The following is a 20,523-nucleotide window of genomic DNA, read 5'->3' on the forward strand; positions in this document are numbered from 1 at the left end:
ATAAAATGCGTGCAATACAGGGTTTTGGTATTTGCTAACTAGTGATGATCCTACCATTCCTGGTAAAAGTGTGTATAATTCCGGTTATGCAATGATTTAACTGACGCGGAATTGAACGGCTTCGATACCTGCGCACTGTTATACCCGGTATTGCACACGTTTTATTTTTTATAATACGCGCATGCTCAAACCGCCCATGGCCGGTTGTTGCAAAGACAATGCAATTTTCTGTACAAGGACAGGTCACACTCGTGCTGTTTTGCGCATGCGTGTTATTAATCATGCCAAAAATACTCTATTAAACTACGTTGTATGATTATAAAGGTACAAAACAATTAGTATAGCATCTATAATGTTACAAATAACACTTGAAGTACATATTGTTGCTTTAAACTTAAGCTGATATATTTCTCTAATAGAACACACACGGATAGCCACAAAATGTATTGGATTGCTGGATATGGGCTAAACACAAAACATAAACAAGACCATAGCCATTTGATACCAGCGGTACTGCAGCTGCTGAAGCTGAATAGACTAATAATTTGCTGGCCACAGCCCATTATAACAGATTTCCAATTATGGTAAAAGCAGCTAATTATTGGTTTCTAGCGTAATTACCGATCAAATCTAGTGGAAATAAGTCAAGAAATTTGACTGCTTTTATAAGCAGTCACAGGATGGCTGCATTGGGTGTATAGCATTAATGTACAACTAAAGAAATGAGAATTAACAGTGCGGTCCTTCAATACAAGTGGTCACTAATACAGGTTGCACTGTACCTGTCTTGTACACCTCCACTGTGTAAGACAAATTTGGCATATAACCTAGTTGGGGAGGTGTACACTCACATACAGCAGTAATAGAGTACAAAAATGCAGTTAATTATATCTCTTGAACCCACTGTGGTCCCACCTCAAAAATGTTATCAAACATAGACCATGACCCGATGATTATTCATTAAAAATTGTTTTGGAAATATAGTATTATGAATTAAACTTTTAAACTAAGTATCTTTCAATCTTTAATTTATTAAAGTGATATTCCATAATTTATACATCACTTGACAGGTCAATCAACAGTCGTCAATTGTTGAAAATTTCATTTTAAGATATTAAATTAAAAGTAATAGCTATAGTTGATTTTGTAACTTGTTAAAAAATGGACCAAATTTTTATGAAATATTCAATGGTCATATATCCAAAACCATAAAATTTTGTATGGGTGATGAGCACCACTAAGTACTACAAACACAGCAAGTTTTGTCAAAAACCAAGAGGTGACACTAAATTCCTTGTTGATTTGACATGGAATGACCCATGTGAGATGCCGATACTTTTATAATAAGTTTAAAGCTGAGGCTGATGCTGCAAACTTTGGAATCACAGAATAGTGCTGCCAAGACTACGGAGAATTTAGTTGTCAGTGATCTTCCAATGGTGCTGGGGTTATTTGACATTCAACACTGCTTGCCACTAATAAGGATTCTGTTTGACTGGTAATACACTGGTGATCCACAAATTGGCTTCTCTATCATAACAACTGAAAACCTGTAAGGCTTCCATGCTAACCACACAGTAGTCTATATGTGACTGAATTTGACAAAACAAGGCTTCGACGCACAAAGCTTTGTTAGGAGATATGGCGATTTTAAGGAATCATTGTGTAATAACTTCCCAGTGCCTACAGCTGTGCAAACAAAATTTGCACCAATTGTTCATCTGTTCACTAGCTATCACTGAGTGGGTGTATACATTTCTGATACCCAAAATTTGCCCTGTTTTGAGCAGCTTTTTTCGAGCGAGTAATAATATCACAGGCGGTACTAATAGGGTGGGAGGGTGGGGGTGGACGGTGGTCTTAATATACGGATACTTAATATACGGGTATAAAATGAAGTAAGAAGACGATTGGAATCCAGAGGCCAAGTTTGGGCTCTCCATGGCCCTCCATGGCACTCAGATTACTCCAAATTGACTGAGAACACTAATTGGCCACTCCAAGTCATACCTTAGTTTCTGGTCACTCCCAAGCCTACAAATGGATGCGGGCGGGCGGATGATCAGGACTTCAGGACTATAGACTCTACTGTGACAATATACTGTATGGTATTATTATTTGCTCAATTTAGCAAATTCATGTTGATTTTATACTTAACCAACAACATAAGTAGTTGTGCTTCGGCAAAAAATGCACTAGGAAAGTTGTTGATGGATCATGGCTAGCTATACACTGATGTATAGCATTTAAGTATATATTTATTTATTTATTTAGAATATACTATAGGAAATGTTTTGCTCATGTAGCTACTTATGCTTTCCAAGTGAAATAAATGTCTCATTAGCTATGTCAGGAAAGTATTACTATGACTTATAGCTAAGTTGTTCAAATGATCATGATACACAATGAAATTTAACTTCTATTTTCACATCAGAAATTCTTCATTCAAATGTAAAGTCTTAGCCCACTAGCTATGTGTTTCCAGCCTTCTATTCAGTAACCTTGAGAAAAGTAACTGTCAAAGTTTTGAGTCATTGAGTGCTCCAGACTACTGTTTTTTAGTGATCATCTGGGAATGTTTAAACTATAAGGGTGTCTACTTGCCAATCTAATTTTAGTTATGGAAAAGTTTAAGTTTAAGCTCACCGAATGTTGCCGGCTTTCCATACCCCTGTAGTGTTCAGTGATAAGGAATTAGACTATATAATCATTAGAGGACTACATTTGAATTATAAAGTTAAAGCTATGGCCCATCTGCATGGACTAGTAGTTAATGCTACTGAAATTACTTTGGTTACAGAAGCATTAGTAACAGTTATAATCTGAACAGCTATATAATCAAGGACAAAACTAGCTATAGTTAGAAACATTTTATTAGTGTGGCATATATACCTAATATTAGAGTTAAGAGTAGTGTGACTGCTCTATTGGAATCCCTGAATGCTCTATTAGAGTATATCGATCTTTTGCAGTAAAAAATAAGTGTCTTGCTGGGTCACGTGCACTTAAGCACCTGTAATATTAATAATAGTCCTCATAAACTAGGGTTTCAGGTTTACCATGCGGGCGGGTGACCAGAAACTAAGGTTTGACTTGGTGTGGCCTATTGGTGAGCTCTCTGTGAAGTCCCAGCTCACTACACACAATTATCACAGAGCCATGGCCATTTAATGGTGCCAATCTCACACTCGTGGCTTTGACAGGGTCGGAAGAAAGCTGCTACAGAAACCAGACTTGTCAGTGCTGAAGGAAGTACAGTGTGAAATATGATAGTGTATTAGACCAGCAATCCATTTCTGGTAAAATCGTAAGTTTGATTTTGTGTGTGTGGAAGCCTTGTTATGTGAAATCCGGTCACATATGTTACTGTAAATAGCAACATCACTTAGCCATATGAATGTAATTAGTGCATTATTGTGCTATTGATTGCATTATTACACTATTGATTTTTGGAAATTGTGCCCAGAGGGTTCATTAAACACAATGTGCAAACAATAGTACAGTACATTAATACAGTCCACTAGAAGTGGAAGGGAAGAGGAGAGTGCGGCAGGGAGGGATGTAGTGGGATAGTTGCACTTGAATTTTGTAACATGAAAACATTGCTGGGTTGAGGGAAAGATGGTCTCCAAATCAACTCTGCTAGCTGCTGAAGGTAGCTAGGAAGATAGCAGTGTTGGGCAGGTAATGTGGAAGAAATAGATGGAGGAAAGATGGGACATGGTCTCCAATGAGCTAGTTGATTGGACCAGTGAAGGTAAAGAGTTCTTAAAAATTTTTATAATAATGTGAATGATATTTGGGAAGTGAAAATGTTATTGAAGGTAGATAAGAACTTGTTCTACTGTAAAAAGGATGGAGGAGCAGCCCTCTCATACAACACCTCAGAAGCAGGGTAGATGGTCATATTAAGTAACCCTGATGAATCAGACTGTACTCTCTTTTTCTTCAAAATGGTTCTTTGAAACTGTGGAGAAGGCACCAAAAGAACTGAGTCCAGTACGGTGGCTTTAAGTATTGAGTATCCTGAGGAACATCCTCCATGACAAGTGAAAAAAGCCTGTTTGTAATGTTTTGTACACATTAATTTACTGCAGTCTACGGAACTGATCGAGTGTGAAGAACAAAGAAGTGGACAGAGACTGAATGCTGAGTGGACACTTGGAGGGCCGTTACATCTATTGAGTGGCATAATGAAGGCACGCAGACTAGAGGAGTGCATTGACTGCTGCAGTCCAAATCTTGCCGTGACATTCCAACATTGTAGTTCATCACCCTGATAATACAGACTGCTCAAAAATGCTTAGAACACTAAGACGTTCTAAGTGCTATAAAGGTAAGCAATGTTTTACCTCAGATTTTGCTTTTTTTCACTCGTTAAGTACAGGTGGTGAATATTAGTGAGCAATGCATGTACTGTAGCTGGTTAGCTACCCAGCCAGGATGTCTGAGGTACGTATAGGTTATGTGTCAGTGTTACTGTACAATGATGATTTCTAGGATCTTGTAGTTTTGATAAATAAGATCAATAGCCACAGTGAACTACTAGAGAGAACTTTCAATGCTTTGGGTTAGTGGTCATGCAGTATTAAATGTGACTGGGCCTGCGAAAATAGGGCATGTGGGCACATGTTTTTTGCCTACTTTTTCACACTTCCATCACTCATAACGTTTTATAGAACTACGCTATGGCAATACAATTTTCAGCTCTTTATCAGCATTAAATTGGCGTTATGATGCAATTTATAGAATGTAAATATTTTGTTCCAGTACTGAGATATGACCTATAGTGTGACGGGGTGTAGTTTGTGCCCACATGCCCGGTTTTCGTAGGCCCGGTCACAAATTATGATCATAGCTAATGGGTTATGAGAGTTAAGTTTAAAGTTAAAGCTTTTCCTGCGTGTAGTTTTTTGTAACAGCACTTATGTTTAAAGTCAAGCTGCTGAAAAAGAATGATGTGCATAGCTTTTCAGGCACTGGCCAGTGTACAGTGTAGTTAAGTTAAACTTGTTGCTTAAGCATCTCACCTTTCTGTCAAGTCTAGTTAAAACAACGTCTACAATGACTGAATTTGTGTCACATTCCTTGTGATTTCCATGGGATTTGGCATCATGAAACTGTTGGTATTAAAGTTTAACTCTCTTGCTACAGTTGCAAACCCAACTTAGTAGTGCAGGGCAAAGAGATAAATTAGGGCCCCAGGACAAGAAGGGTTCCACTCTGAATCTTAGCTGTAAATCGAAGACAAAAAAGAAGGAATGACATGCTGACAATGACAATAGCTGCCACTCACCAACTATATCCCCTTATTTATAAGCTTGCTACACTGTTCCTCTGAAGAATATACTGTGACTGCTCTATTAGAGTATCTAGTTCTTGACTGCTCTATTAGAGCATATCAATCTTTTGAACAGGTATTCAAGGGGCCCTTGATGGAGCCCCCTGGGGCCCCTGTCAGACTGGGACCCAGGGAAAAATTCTCCAGTTATCCCCCTGTGGGTGGCCCTGATTATTATTGTGCACCTTAAAACTGTCGGGTATTCATGTGTCCTGTGTACGTTGTAACTGCATGTGTACACGTAGTAGTGCAGGGCAAAGAGATAAATTAGGGCCCCAGGACAAGGAGGGTTCCACTCTGAATCTTAGCTGTAAATCGAAGACAAAAAAGAAGGAATGACATGCTGACAATGGCAAAATTGAAGGTGCAGCTTATGTAGAGAGATGTGGGTATTATGCTGGAAATTTGATACCTGTTTTGGTGAAGCTGACTCACAGAAGGATAACATCTGTATGTGCTACTCTAAAGCAGAACATAGATTATAATGTTGATGGGGAACAAAAACACACCATGGGAATTACTTGTAGTATAGAGGATCGCCACTTCACAGCTGCACGTACAACTGGTTGGCATGTTGGACACCTCCCAATTCCTACTACTATGGTTCCTTCCATTAGCAATTGTGGTATTCTGGAAGTTTCCTATGAGTTGAGTGTAGTGCTAAGGATCACATCATTCTATCATACTTGGCAACACCTTCATTTACCAAATATACCAATCACCGTTGGTAGTGAAAGAGTTCTTCCATCAGCCCCCACTGATTTAAGTGTGAACCAAACTACGGTGTTTGCACCAAACCGCTTCACTGTTCAGCCATCACCACCTGAATTTAAGTGCTTTCAATGTACCAAGCCATAGTCATATCAAACCATCAGCACCACCTAACTTTAGTAGTTCATCTACTGTGGCAGATACTATTGATGCTCATCCACCAGCATCCAATAATAGTGTGCGGTGTAATAGGTATACAGACGTTAGCAGAAAATCTATGTATGCAGGAGTCATCAATGTTGAATTCAAATGTGCCACCACCAAAAAGCATCACAGATGTTGAGGACTCAGGACTGCCCAGGACCCCTCCTCCATCATACACAGAGGTAATGAATTCCTATCCACTCACACAGGTTCATCACCATCCATCAGCAATTTCTCAACCATCTGCAAATTTGCCACCTGCTGAAAATCCACACTTTTAGCTTGCATAGAAGCAAGCATATACACATGTACTGTACAGTATACAGTAATATAATTATATACACATACAGTATGTACGTAAGGCATATATTTTAGACCTGTACATTTATACATACACTTTTTAGTGCTTAAGAAAATACTTTGTATAGTATGCATTGTAGTAATAATTATGCATAAAATTATATCATGCGCATACTGTAATTTCTGCCAGTGTAGCTACTGTACACTGTGTATACGTACAATGTGCATTATAATCATTTTAAATGGTACATTTTGCTATGCTCTACATATGGCATTAGTGTGAACAAGTGCAATAATCGACAATTGTGACTGAGCCTATGAAAATAGGGAATGTGGGCACAAAATATTTTGTGCATTCCCACATTCCCTTTTTTCATAAAAGTTTGAAAAACTAAGTAAATAACTATTATCTAATCCAAAACAGCCAAGCTGTAAATAAAAGTGCGGCCCCCAAAAAGGCTATGGTGAAAAAAGATGTGAAATCCAAGGTGGTGGCCAAGAAATGGCTGTGATGGTAGGTTAATGGTAAAAGTTTTAATAACAACAATTCAGGTGAATTTTGGTGCCGCTTGGTCTTGGCACAAAATTCACCTGAATTGTCGTTATTACAATTTTTACCATTAACCTACCATCACAGCCATTTCTTGGCCGCCACCTTGGATTTCACATCTTTTTTCACCATAGCCTTTTTGGGGGCCGCACTCTTTTTTTACAGCTTGGCTGTTTTGGATTAGATTTCACTTCTTTTTGTATTTGTATACCCCAAAGCCAGCCATAGGCCGGCTTTGAGGTTTGTTTAACCTATCTTTTTTTCTTTACCATAGGAAGAAGAAAAAGACGAAATAAATGTTGAATACTTTAAATATTTCTGATTTTATTAGTAAATGTACATTTTATATATGTAATACATATATTTATTACAGAATTCTCCATGGTGATTTCTTTGTAGCTGAACACTCTACAAGGTAACTTCTTCTAGCTGATCTCTCTACAGGGTGAATTGTTTGTAGCTGAGCGATCTACAAGGTAACTTCTTCTAGCTGATCTCTCTACAGGGTGATTTGTTTGTAGCTGAACTCCCTACAGGGTGATTAGTTTGTAGCTGCTCTCTATACAGGTTACTTGTTTCTAACCGATCTCTTGAATTCTGTTCAGGGTGACTGCTCTATTAGGATGATTGCTCTATTAGGATGACTGCTCTATTAGAGTATCTCGCACTTGCGCTACACCTAGTTGGATTTCGTCTTATACCTCCGTGGCTTTAAGTCTGATTCTTCTACACCATTGAAGAGCCTTTCTAAGATGATTACTCCATCTGTACAGCGAATTTCAAAGCATTACCTCAAGCGGTTTATCTGGTAGGCGTGGCAAGTAGTCGTTTTTTATTAGCTAATCTCGATTGCGTAATTGTTACACACTGTTGGTTTTTTCGTTGTATCGTCCTGGTTTTTAGCTCGATTTCTTTCAAACCACAAAAGGGTTGAGGTTCAATTGTTAACCTATTTACCTACCCATTTTCAACTCCTTCCCATACTCGGTTTATCCTGTAGGCGTGACAACATATTCATGATATTGGTGTTATTTTTCGTGAATAATTGCTCATAACTTTTTGCCTGTTTATGGTATTCCAAGCCAAAGTTGGTACCGAGATGCGCCTTTATACCCCCCTTCTGTGTGCCACATTTCAAGGCAACCGGATAAGGCGCTCGCGTTTTGTAGCAGTTTTTGTAAGTGTGCGAAAAGAGGAAGAAAAATAAGGCCAATGAAACTTGATTACCAGTTTCTCGCTCAAATTTTTGAAAATTTGATGCGGGCGGTTATTATTCATTATTCATTATTTTCTAAAAGTACAACACCCATCCCAAACATGAAGATTTCTGCCAAAAAAAACAGGGAGATCTACATTGCATTAAATTGCTAAAGTACGTTAGCTACTAATATATAAGAATATTCAGCTAACTAAACAAGTGATTTTCCCATTAGAGTATAGCTGATTGCTCTATTAAAGTAAAAGTGACTGCTCTATTAGAGTATTTCGATCAGAATTACCAATAATGAAATTCCATGCTGGTGTATAAACAGTATGCGGGCGATGACGCGAAACTGCTAATCAAGTTTCATTGGCCTAAGAAGAAAAAAACCAAGAAACTAAGCCAATTTTTGAAGTCGCATATCTCGGGAACGCCTGAAGCGATTTCGCTCAAATTTGGAATGTGGAGTACTGAAGTTGGAGGGAGTGTCCACAGCAAAACTCGTCTTGTTTCATCAAGGCAGCACAGAGCTACGGAGGTGCGAAAATTGCGTTTTCTTTCTTCCTGTCAATATACTCACGGGTGTTGCGCGCCGGCTTCTTGGGCCGCACGACACACTACCGTGTGTCTTGATCATTGCCAAGCACCTTTAGCACAAGACAAGTAATCTTACGGATTTGAATTTTCTGTATCATATATCATACAATACATATTATGAGGTTTGGGAATTTCTTGCCAAACCATCACCCTAAAAACCATCTTCACAGGAACCTTGGCAGTTTTGGTAAGGTACTGCATAGTCAAGCCCACAAGTGCTTTCAGTGCCACCCAAAAAGCTTCCAAAAAGTTGCTACGAAATTTAATTCTTTTTATTAGTGGAATTTCTGTCTGACTGATTTCCTGATGTCTTCAGACAAGCATAACTCGGTAATGGCTAAGGCTACAGGCTTGACTTCTCACTGTTCAACGTCCCTTCAGCCTGACTGGTACCTTTGGGCATACCGCAGTATGTACAATGCATGCTTCATGGACTTACCTGTGTCCTCTTTTGTGTTCCATTTATCTATGCAGACAACACAAGGTGCACGTGCCAATTCATGATAGCACTATGCGATGGCTTCCCTACTGGAGTATTGTCCAAGTTTCCATTGTGACTGGATTGATTGCAGAGGTCCTTTACATAGTTTTCTTCATTTGTAACACTGTGTAATTAATGGGTTGAACATAGCTGAAAACGAAGTGTAACGACCGTTTTGCTGTTTCAGCAATTGATTGTTGGATTGTGCAATGCCATGCATTCAGACAATAAACTGGTGCCATTCTTTCTTCTAATGTAGCCAGTATGCACGGGTTCACCAGCATAATAAGAAAAGTTTGGAATTTTAGTGGTAAAGATTAAGATTCCAGATTCTAGCACAGCTGCAGCATTTTTGCATGCAGATGGGGTGGCTACTGATACATGTAAATTCTTAGTTACCTGGCTATTAACCTTTCAGAGTCTCCTGGAATCCCAATCAATATATCACAGAGTTCTCTCTTCTGTACACACAGTCCAAGGGCTAGTTGTGGCCAAAAGCTAGTGGCTTTTGGCTAGTTGTAAATGGTGATTTGGGCTAGTTGTAAAACTTCAATAAAAATAACCAGCTGCACCATGAACAGAAAAGTACATAACGTATGGGCTGTACAGTACATCTTTACCCTTTTAAAATTTACTACAAGGATTTGACTAAAAGTATATACCTCAAGATTTATGGGATAGCCATTATCAAAACTTTTCAATTTCGTTGTCTACTCTTTGATTAAAGGTTGCCTTACAATCAGTTTTAATTTTCTTACCAACAGTCCACTGTAATAAAATAGCCTTATTAAGCCAGGCGCGTGCCGGCTGTGTGTGCGTGCCTGGTTTATTGAAATTGTTTTTGTAAAAGTGTGTGCACCGATCTATCCACTCAGTTCGTTCCCACTTTGCTCTTAGTGACTGTGATGCAGTTTTGTTAGTCGATGCATATGCTAGCAATTCGTTTAATTCTTTAAATCATATTGTGGCCCTTAACAGCATTCGTCAGTTATGCCTACCTTTTTCCACACTCCTTATCAATACTTACCATTCAGTTCTCCTGCTTGTTTGTTGATTTCTGGAGATGTTTTAATGTCTGAATAAGGTACCACCCAGGGTAACCCTTTGGCCATGCCTATGTATGTTCTTGCTACAATCCCACTTTTAAAATGATTGCCAGGCCCAGGGGATATTAAAAATCTGGTATGCCGATGATGCTTGCACTTGTGGTAAGCTTGGAAGATTGTACCAGTGGTGGCAAGGTCTTTGCTCAGTTGGTCATTCTATGGATACTTTGTCAATGTCTCAGTGCTTTAAAGACCTGGCTAGTTACTAAGAAGAATCTGCTTCCTGATGCCAAGCAACTATTTGCTGGTTCTGGGATAAATGTGGCCAGTGATGGATGCCCCTTACCTTGGTGCTGCAATAGACACTTCATCCTACATTCAAAATTCTGTTTCTGAAAAGGCTCAAATTTGGACTGAAGACGTAAAACTGTTGTCTAAGATCGCTGAAGCTCAACCACATGCTGCCTATTGTGCCTTCACACATGGACTTTCTAGTCAGTGGCTATTTCTTTGTTGTACTGTCCCTAGCATTTCCTCCTGTCTTCAGCCGCTTTACAATGTCATTCGCCAGGTTTTCATTCCTACGATCACTGGTCACTCACCTCCATCTGACTCAAAACATAAGCTTTTCTGCCTTCCTGCTCGATGAGGTGGTCTTGGTTTACCCAAACCATCCTCTATCTGGGACAGTGAGTTTGCTGCTTCCCGTAACATATGTGAGCCCCTCTGCAACTTTATTTCTACTCATCCTTTCCTTTGCTCCTCCCAATTTAACAGGAAATCTTTGATTTGCAAGTCAAAGGCTGAAGGATATTCTGCTCTGTCTTAGTTTTTGCGTGAGAATTTTGAGCCATCATTACAGTCTGCTGTTGACTTTGCTTAAGTTAAGGGGGTCTCTAGTTGGTTAACTGCCTTTCCCCTGCAGGAGTACGGATTTGCCTTGCACAAATCTGTCTTTCAAGATTCCCGTGCATTGCATTATGGTTGGTCTCCTCTTGGGGCTTCTTCCCTTTGTGCTTGTGGTTCCTCTTTCTCTGTAGAGCACGTACTGTCATGTCCAAAGGGTGGACTCCATTCTTTGAGACACAATGATATCAGGGACCTTACTGCTTCTCTATTGACTGAAGTTTGTTCTCAGGTCATTGTTGAACATGAGCTGCAACCTGTCTCAAATCCAGTTGAGTACTCCCTCTCTACTTCAAATACTCAAGATGGCGCTCATCTGGATGTTGCGATGAATGGTTTTTGGAGTGGTCCATCAGAGAAATGCTCTGTCGATGTCAGAGTTTTCAATACTTATCTGCCTCAAATAAGTGCTCATCACTGTCTGCTGCCTATAAAATAGCATGAGAACATCAAATGGCGTGCTTATGGCCAATGTATCCGAGAAGTTGGACACGCCTCATTCTCTCTCTTGGTTTTTTCTGCTACTGGAGGTCTGGCTCATGAAGCCACTATCTTTTACAAATGCCTGGCTTTTCTTTTATCCAATCAGTGGGGGGATGGTTACTCTAGGCTGGCTCCGTTGCTGTCTTTCCTTTTCTTTGCTGCACTCTGCTATTGCCTGTATCTGTGGTGCTTGGTCATCATCTGGTCACTTTGACAGAACTCCACCTCCAATGGATCTGGTTAGGGTGGAGTCATGTTTAATGAACTGATTTACTGTTTGAGCTTTAAGTTTTGTTTACTGTAATTAAATGTTGTATATACTGGCAAATGAGCCTAAACATTGATAAATGTGTCATACTTACCTGTTCAAGATCAACCTCTCCACCTGAATATCATTACAACATTGACAATACAATGCTAAATCGCACAAGCCAACACCTATAATTGTCTTGGAGTCCTATTCCATTCTGAAATTTCATTCTCAACACATATTAACAATATAGCAAGTAATGTAACAAAGTCATTAAACTTTGTGCAGCGTAATCTCAATAAATGTGAAGAGTCTGTAAAAGCTGCTGCTTACCTTGGATTAATTTGCCCAAAATTGGAGCATACATCTGCAGTTTTGGATCCATACCTATCAAAAGACACCAATGCCATTGAAAGAGTACAAAGAATCTCAGCAAGATGGGTGAAATTAAACTTGACTGGGAGAATAGTGTATCAACTATACTTTCTGAGCTGCATTGGCCAGAATTATATATGTATGAAGTTTTATTGTACTGTATAATTTGTCATTTACAGACACAATGCAGAACTGCACACATTGTATAGTTTAACTTATCAAGACTAGTAGTTAACTTGTATGGCTTTAACATCCTATAACTACATACAGCCCTGCCATGCATTCTGCAAGCCATACACCCTTTTATTATGGGCACTTTAAACCACATTCAACACTAGGAATCAACATGTTCAATTTATATGAGCTTCTTAACCACGGTTGAACCTCGAAGTCATAAAATATCATAAACAGGTCCACAGTAGGGTTCAACTGGGGTTGAACTGGGGTCTGCAAAGTTAAACAAGTTGTGGTTTTTGGTGAATGCATAAAATGCGTAGAACGTAGTTAGAAGATAATATTTATCACTCAATGAATACTATCATCTGATGATTGTTTGTGAACAGAAACTGGGTTGAAAGTAGATTACTCAACCCTCACTTTTGAGTGCCAACTGCCCATGTGAAAACAGTGATGGAAATTAAAGTTTCTTTTTTAGCTACATGACATTGTGTATATGTAGTTAGTTGTTTCTGAAAAGTCCAGGGGCGGATCCAGGGTTTAGCAAGGGAAATGCACCAGGGTATTATGGAGCAGGGGTCTGAGGGGCACAGCCTCAAGAAGCTAAAGCTATTTCATATGTTTCAGACTGAAAATTTTGATGTAGAATGGTTTATGCACAAATGTCTAAATCATATGCATTCTACTTTCCACTGTAAGTGGACTATGTTACGTTGATCAAGAGTTGTTTAGGGATAGGAATAAGTGATAGTCATGAGTAGTTCAGCTAGCTATGTTATATAAGCCTAAAGAAGGCATACACAAGGCCATATGCAATCAAGCATTTATGATATTCTTATAGTATGTTCACGTTGAGCTGAATCCTCAAAAACATTTAATAACTCATGGATGCAATTACACACGATCCTGAAACTTGGCTCATTTGTAGTACTGCTTGACCCGCTAAAAATATTTCAAAATCTTTTTGTTCAAACGTTTGACATAATATTTATGGCCAATCAAAATTTTCACAATACATTTCATATGGGGAAGCCATATAAATACAATGTCCATTACAGCCCTTTCCCGAACTTGTAATGGAGCCAAACTGTACATGTCTGTTGTTGACACCTTTGCTGTTACCAATAATCATCCGGTTGACTGAAATGTTAACTCTGTTGAGAAAAAATCCACTTTTAATTTTTAGCCGTTTTTTCAGGATTCAGCTCAACGTGAACATACTATAGTATTAGTATTATTAATTACCGGTAAAGGCACTGCCTGTATACTGGGTCAACAACACAAAATTTGTACAATCATAAGATGGCTATACAAAAATAAATCTAGATTTAGTTAAGTGGGAATCTAACAATGATTTAAAACAATTAATTGAATTGATTTACAACATAGTCAGGTAAGCCATTCCAGTCATTGAGAATCTTATTAAAAAAATAATCAGATCTACATTTTAATCTTGAAAATGATTTAAATAACTTAAAATGATGTCCCCTTGTAATGGTATTAGTGTAAGTGAAGACGTTGTGACAGTCTGAACTAAAATAATTGTTTAGAATTTTGTATAACATAAGATCTCTTCTTAGTCGTCAATGAGCTAAGGATGACAATCGTAGTAAAGACAATCTTTCAGACATAGGCGGATCTGAGGGGGGGGCCAAGGGGTGCTGTGCCCCCCTTGGACTCACAGTACTATGTTGATACCAGAAACTGGAATGATTCATGCATTCACACTGTATTCAGAAGTATAGAAAACCAATAGGCAAATAGAAGACAATAGTTATAAATGTACTTTACAGTTATACTATACATTGTAAAGAAAGTGAGGCAAATAAGTTTAAATTGTTGTGCCAAGATCTAGATACTCTAATAGAGCAGTCACTACTCTAATAGAACAGTCACAATTCTAATGTCATTATAACAATACTATACACCTTTATATTTTGATTTAGTACACTTTACAGGTTTTATTTCCGATAGGCTAATTAATCTTTATATGCATTGCAAGCATACACATTTTAAGCTAAATTCTATCAAAAATGCTCCCAAATTTAAACCTAGGAGATCTAATTTTTAAAACTTTTCTCTAACTACAGTCGTAAAACTGTATGTCTATCATTCATCCAAGTTATGCAACTGAATATAACTTGTATAGACGGGTTGCCTATTTACAGTGGCGGACCCAGATGGGTTTCTATCCCCTTTTAAATTTAGCTTAGTGGCATTCTCATTACATAAACATTGTTGTATTGACAATTTGTCATAGCAAACAACTATATACCAGTAGCATGCATGCAGTTGCACTTAACTAACACCATTTATAGCTATTAAACCATTAGCAACACTTCATTTTTCATCTCCCAATGCATTAAAAACGATCGAGATACTCTAATAGAGCAGTCAAGTAACTACTCTAATAGAGCAATCAATGCCACAGCTTGTAGTCACAATATTTGCCCTATAGTTAGCCATAGTATTTAGTAATTATTTACAGTTTAAAGTATTGAATTTATTGTAATTGCTAACCTAAAATCCGATCTCAGAGCTTCTAAAATCACAAAAGTTTCCGGAGAATTGTTATCAGATGCCTTATTTAGCTATACCAATTTTCAGAAACCCTTTTTGAAAATCCTAGATCCGCCACTGTACTAGAATTCCTCTTAGTGGAATAAACACTGTTGTGCACTAAAACTTCTTGCCCCCCCTTGGCCCCCCCTGACAGTGCCTCCTAGATCCGCCTATACTTTCAGAGTAGGATTTATCAGCCAGGCCAGTGTTGGTAACAAACTGGTAGCTCTTTGTTGGACCTTTTCAATCTTTTTCTGATCCAAAATAAATGGTAGCCCCATGCAGAGTCACCATATTCCGGTGTGGGCTGTACTATTGACACAAACAGTTACACCAACATATCTGGCTCCAAATATTCGAAGGAATTCCTAATAATCCCCAAGAGGTGGTTAGTCATAGCAGTAACCTCAATGGTATGATCATGGAACTTTAAGTGGTTATCAAATACAATACCAAGATCCTTATGAGATGATACACTGTCGACCACAGTACCATTAAGGTAAAAAGAACCATAATTGTCTGCTGTTCCAAAGTGAAGGTGTTTACACTTTGCGATATTAAATTTCAACTGCCACCAAAGTGACCATTCATGTAGCAAGTTTAAATCCTTCTGAAGAGCTAAGTGGTCTTCCTCATTTCGTATAACTCAAAATATCTTAGTGTCATCAGCAAACATAAATATAGGGCTTGATACTATTGAAGGCAAGTCATTAATAAATATTGAGAACAGCAAGGCCACAAAACTGATACCTGAGGGACACCACTAGTAACCATACCTACAGTGCAGGATTTCTCCCATTCAGTACTATACCTGTTGGTAAGGAAACTCTTTATCCACTTAAGTATATTTCCCTAAAGGCCAACTGATGATAATTTATGCATTAAACATTGATGTGGCACTGAGTCAACTTAGCAGATAAAATATGCCCATGCATGAGATAGTGCTGCAAATTTTAGTTTTCATATTTAGCAACTATGGAAGACTGGAGAGAGGGAGAGGGGGGCACACTCTTGAATCCTGGAGTTAATATAAAATGTGGCATTCAATTTTATACTGCAATAGCTGTCATTTCAAGATTTACCATAATTACAGCGTATAATTATGGTAGTGGCTACAGTAAAACTATTAGACACGAAAATTAAAACTTTTTGGTTCAGTAACCACTTCCTATATTTATTTGCATCTGCTACATACTTTTAGAGAATGATGAATTTTAAATTTGAACCATTAAAGTTCAAAGGCTATACTTTACTTATACATTGGTGGTTGCTACAGCTACCATCATAATATCAGTATATTTAAACCTCTTGAATTGGAAACATCATTGAATAGTTATGTCAAATAGTGTATATGCTGTACAGTTGAAGGCTACATTATTATGGTTAACAAATTCCCTTCTAATCACAGAAGCGGGCTACGAAGTTAATTATTGGTTTTGATAAATTATCTTATGATCAGAGATTGAGGTCCTCGAGTTTGTTTACTTTATTTTGTCGCTGTCAACATGGTGATCTCATAGAGGTTTTTAAGATATTAAATGGCTACTATATGATATTAATCCTACAATCTTTTTTGCTACTACAAACACTAGAGGCCACTATATGAAGCTGTTTAAACCACATGCCAGATTAAATATTTGCTCTAATTTCTTTACGCAGCAAGTTATATCAATAGTTGGAACAGCTAACCAGAGGAGATAGTTTCGTCAAACACTGTTGGACTGTTCAAAGATATAATAGTGCTGGGAAACAGGATGAGGAAATGAACAAAGGCTTTTAGCCTAACACTATATTTTATTGTTTTGGCTTGTACTGCATTATACTAACACATTGTTATGGTGCTGAATATACGTGCATCCCCAACAGTTATTACAATGCTAATACATAAACACCTTTATGCATAATTTTAATTATAACCCAGATGGTGCCCAAACATTCAATATAAATCAATTATTATTTTACTTTCAAACTGCTATATATATTATAATAGAAACACATAATAATTCTATGTATGTACAAAGTATGTGCATCACACTGTTCTTGTATACATTATTATGTTCACACAAAATTTAGTGCATCATTAAAGAACTGATTTATCATATGTCACAATAGTGTGGTCTAATTTTCATTTCCACAGCTATTATGGACTTGACCCATTCACCATTCAGGTACATCAGCACGTTTCTATCAAGGAGCCTTATGTGGGTGCATGCATTGTGCCACCATCCACCTTCATATTTAGCACAATGGTATGTGGTGTGCCTGTCATTTTCTTTATCTCTAGAAGAAAATTTCATGCCATTCAATGAGCCATGGGTACTAAATGGATCAGTAAGTCCATTACTGTAGAATCCAGATATGCTCAATCGATACTGGGTCTCAGGTGATCCCACTGCAAACTGCTTGTAGTGAAGGTATGAAAATGTACCATTGCTTAATTGATAATCTATCCTTAGCTCCCAGTTTCCTTTACTAGTCAGACAATGTATGGACCTTAGTCCAAGCCAAAATTCTCCCATAACACTTCCAAATCCGTCTTCATACTTGGTCCAGTCATTGTTAAAAAAGTCAATATTGCCGCTGTCTTGTCTTTTTAAAATAACAGTCCATCCTCCTCCTCCTGAGGTAGTATCACAATATACTCTAACATTGGAACATTTAACTCCACAGAAGTTACCAATAGTGTAGACTCCTGAACTCTTTTCATTAAAATTGTTGCTATTGTAGCCAAGACAACAACAGTTGTCTATAGGTCCACCATTTGTTTGACATTCTCCATCGACTAGCACTATTCCTAGACTAACTAGAACTACTAGTGTTATAATAGTAGTCATTGTAGACTAGCCAACACTGATCAACTCTAGTTCACTACTGGTCTAGATCTACAATTGACTTCACACTAGTGAAACTACTGAGAGTTGCAGTGTTTTTATACTGCTATGCATTTCCTAAAAAGGGAAAATAACTGTACAGTGGAATTTTCTGTGCATGTGTTCACAATTACATACATGCATCCTAATATGGTAGTAACACATGCTATTTTTTCAAATATAGTTACTTCATCAAGTTATGACTCTAATGAATAACCTTTGGTCAGCATAGTTATGACAAAAGTATTCACCACCTGATACCATGTCTCCTAAAAGGGACATAACAACATAATTATTATACTCTTATTGCCTTGCATGGTTTGGTGGTGTATAATAAAGCATGTCATTTCAGTGAAAATATTCAATTTGAGACCAACATATAGTACTGTATGTACATTGTTAGGAATTATTGCTTAATTGCACCATTGGACAGGTAAATTTATTGGTATTTAAATGCACAATAATATTTATGAAGTAACGTGTTGTTGATAGTGGCTAAAACTGAATGTAACAGCTGCTCACTTGAAGATTTCACTCATAGCTACTGTTTGTTCTTACACCATAAGTACTGTATGTACTGATTAAACTAAACATGGCACTAGTGTAATCTAAATATAAATTATGGGATATATTTTACTTTTTCATGATCTATATTAACATTTCCTTGCCAGTGTACTGTACATTATGGCACACTTAGCTATGTAGTTATTACTTTGGATATACGTAACAGTATATAACTTATTACTCCTGCTGAGCTCCTTAACAGTATACCGTATTTACTTTGAGCAGATGGATGGTGATATATATCATTATGTTTTATATACTTGGTTAAGTGGTAGCTACGTATGTATAGCTTTAGGTTATAGCTATGTAAGATAACAAGCAGAATGTTATAGAAACATTATTTTGATTTCATAGAGGTAATTTGAAGTCTCAGTATTGTAAGTATGCCTCAGTCTGTATACATGGGCAATATTTTGGGTTTATGTCATGACAAGAGGAGGATTCTCTCCATTTCAACCATTGTAGCAGCAATATAATATAGCTTACGTTTCAGTGTTTTGAAATAGCCTACCAAAATACATGATGAACATACAGTACATAATACCATGAAAATTGTGAAATCGTGCATGCTGAGGCCTGAGAGTTTGTGTGCATTGCAATAAATTCTGTGAATGCTATCCCACTAGAGACTTGTAAAAAGACTTAAACCTTGGGAATCAGAAACATGTAACTAAAATGTAAATAATTCCGAAAAAATCCCAGACCCAATGGTGACTTGATCCCCAACATGCGCCAAAGGAACCACAACAGCCGAGTCTCTACATTCAACCTATACTTAAACATCAACTATATGTATATCTAATCCAAAAACAGCTAAGCTGTAAAAAAATGGTATAGCCTCCCAAAAAGCCAGGATGAAAAAAGATGTGAAATCCAAGGTGATGGCCAATAAATGGCTGTGATGGTACGTAGGTTAATGGCAAACATTTCAATAATAAAAATTCACCTGGTGAATTCGTGTCAGTGCCAAATTCACCTGAATTAATATTTTTTGCCATCAACCTACCATCATAGCCATTTCTTGGCCACCACCTTGGGTTTCACATCTTTTTTTTCACCCTGGGCTTTTTGGGAGGCCACACGTTTTTTATAGCTTGCTAGGGCCAGCTTTAGGTATTTCTTTAACTTCTGTTTTTTTTTTTACTACAGGAATGAAGAGTATGAGGGAGAGTGAGATCAATTACTTGCTTTGCTACATGCACATTAATCAATTTTATTTAGTAATTTACAATCTTGTTGATTGATCATAATTATCACATTAACTCAACTCACCATTGCCATCCAGGTTAATATGTTTGCAGCTGAATATTCTACAGGAAAATGTGTATAATAATTGTGATCAAATTTTGGAAAATCACCCATATGGGCGCGTGTGAAATAATTAGAAATTTTATGTTAGTGGGTCGCTACTATGAGCAGGGCACAGTTTTAAAAGTATTTCTAGAATTTTCTAGTAATTTAAGGTATTCAGAATGGCTTACAATCATTAACAAGTAGATTTGCACTATAAAGCTTATTATTTGATCATTAAATATTTTAAGCGTCAAATGCGCCCATATGGTTGATTTTCCAAAATTCGGTCATATATGTAGCTGAAATTTCTACAGGGAGACTTATAATGTAGCTACATGGTGAATAGTTTGTAGTTGAACTCTTCACGGAGTGACTTGTAACCTAACTAAACTACAGAATTGCAACATACAGGTACATGTGACTGAAGGATAGTTTCCTTGTAGCTGAATTCTCTACAGGGTGACTTGGAACTCTCTGCAGTCAGGGTGACTTGTTTCTAGTTGAACTCTCTACAGGGCGACTTGTTCTAGCTGATCACTCTAGATAGTGACTTGTTTCTAGCTGATCATGAACTCTCTACAGGGTGACTTGAAATGTAAATGAACTCTCTAC

At 37.6% G+C, this 20,523-nt stretch overlaps 2 protein-coding genes across 2 annotated transcripts in view; both read right to left on the minus strand.

The window, feature by feature from the left end:
• LOC136254845 (structural maintenance of chromosomes protein 1A-like) overlaps positions 1 to 20,523 on the minus strand; it is a 155,410-nt gene that overhangs the window by 38,778 nt on the left and 96,109 nt on the right. The window lies entirely within an intron of this gene.
• Positions 11,721 to 18,018, minus strand: LOC136253807 (ficolin-2-like). The gene is made up of 4 exons (XM_066046465.1): positions 17,415 to 18,018; positions 12,404 to 12,457; positions 12,183 to 12,205; positions 11,721 to 11,765 (listed from the first exon to the last, which is right to left on the minus strand). The coding sequence occupies exons 1-4, from the start codon at positions 18,016 to 18,018 to the stop codon at positions 11,721 to 11,723; spliced, it is 726 nt and encodes a 241-aa protein (XP_065902537.1).

This window comes from Dysidea avara, chromosome 4 (assembly GCF_963678975.1).
Source record: "Dysidea avara chromosome 4, odDysAvar1.4, whole genome shotgun sequence".
NCBI classification, from domain to species: domain Eukaryota; kingdom Metazoa; phylum Porifera; class Demospongiae; order Dictyoceratida; family Dysideidae; genus Dysidea; species Dysidea avara.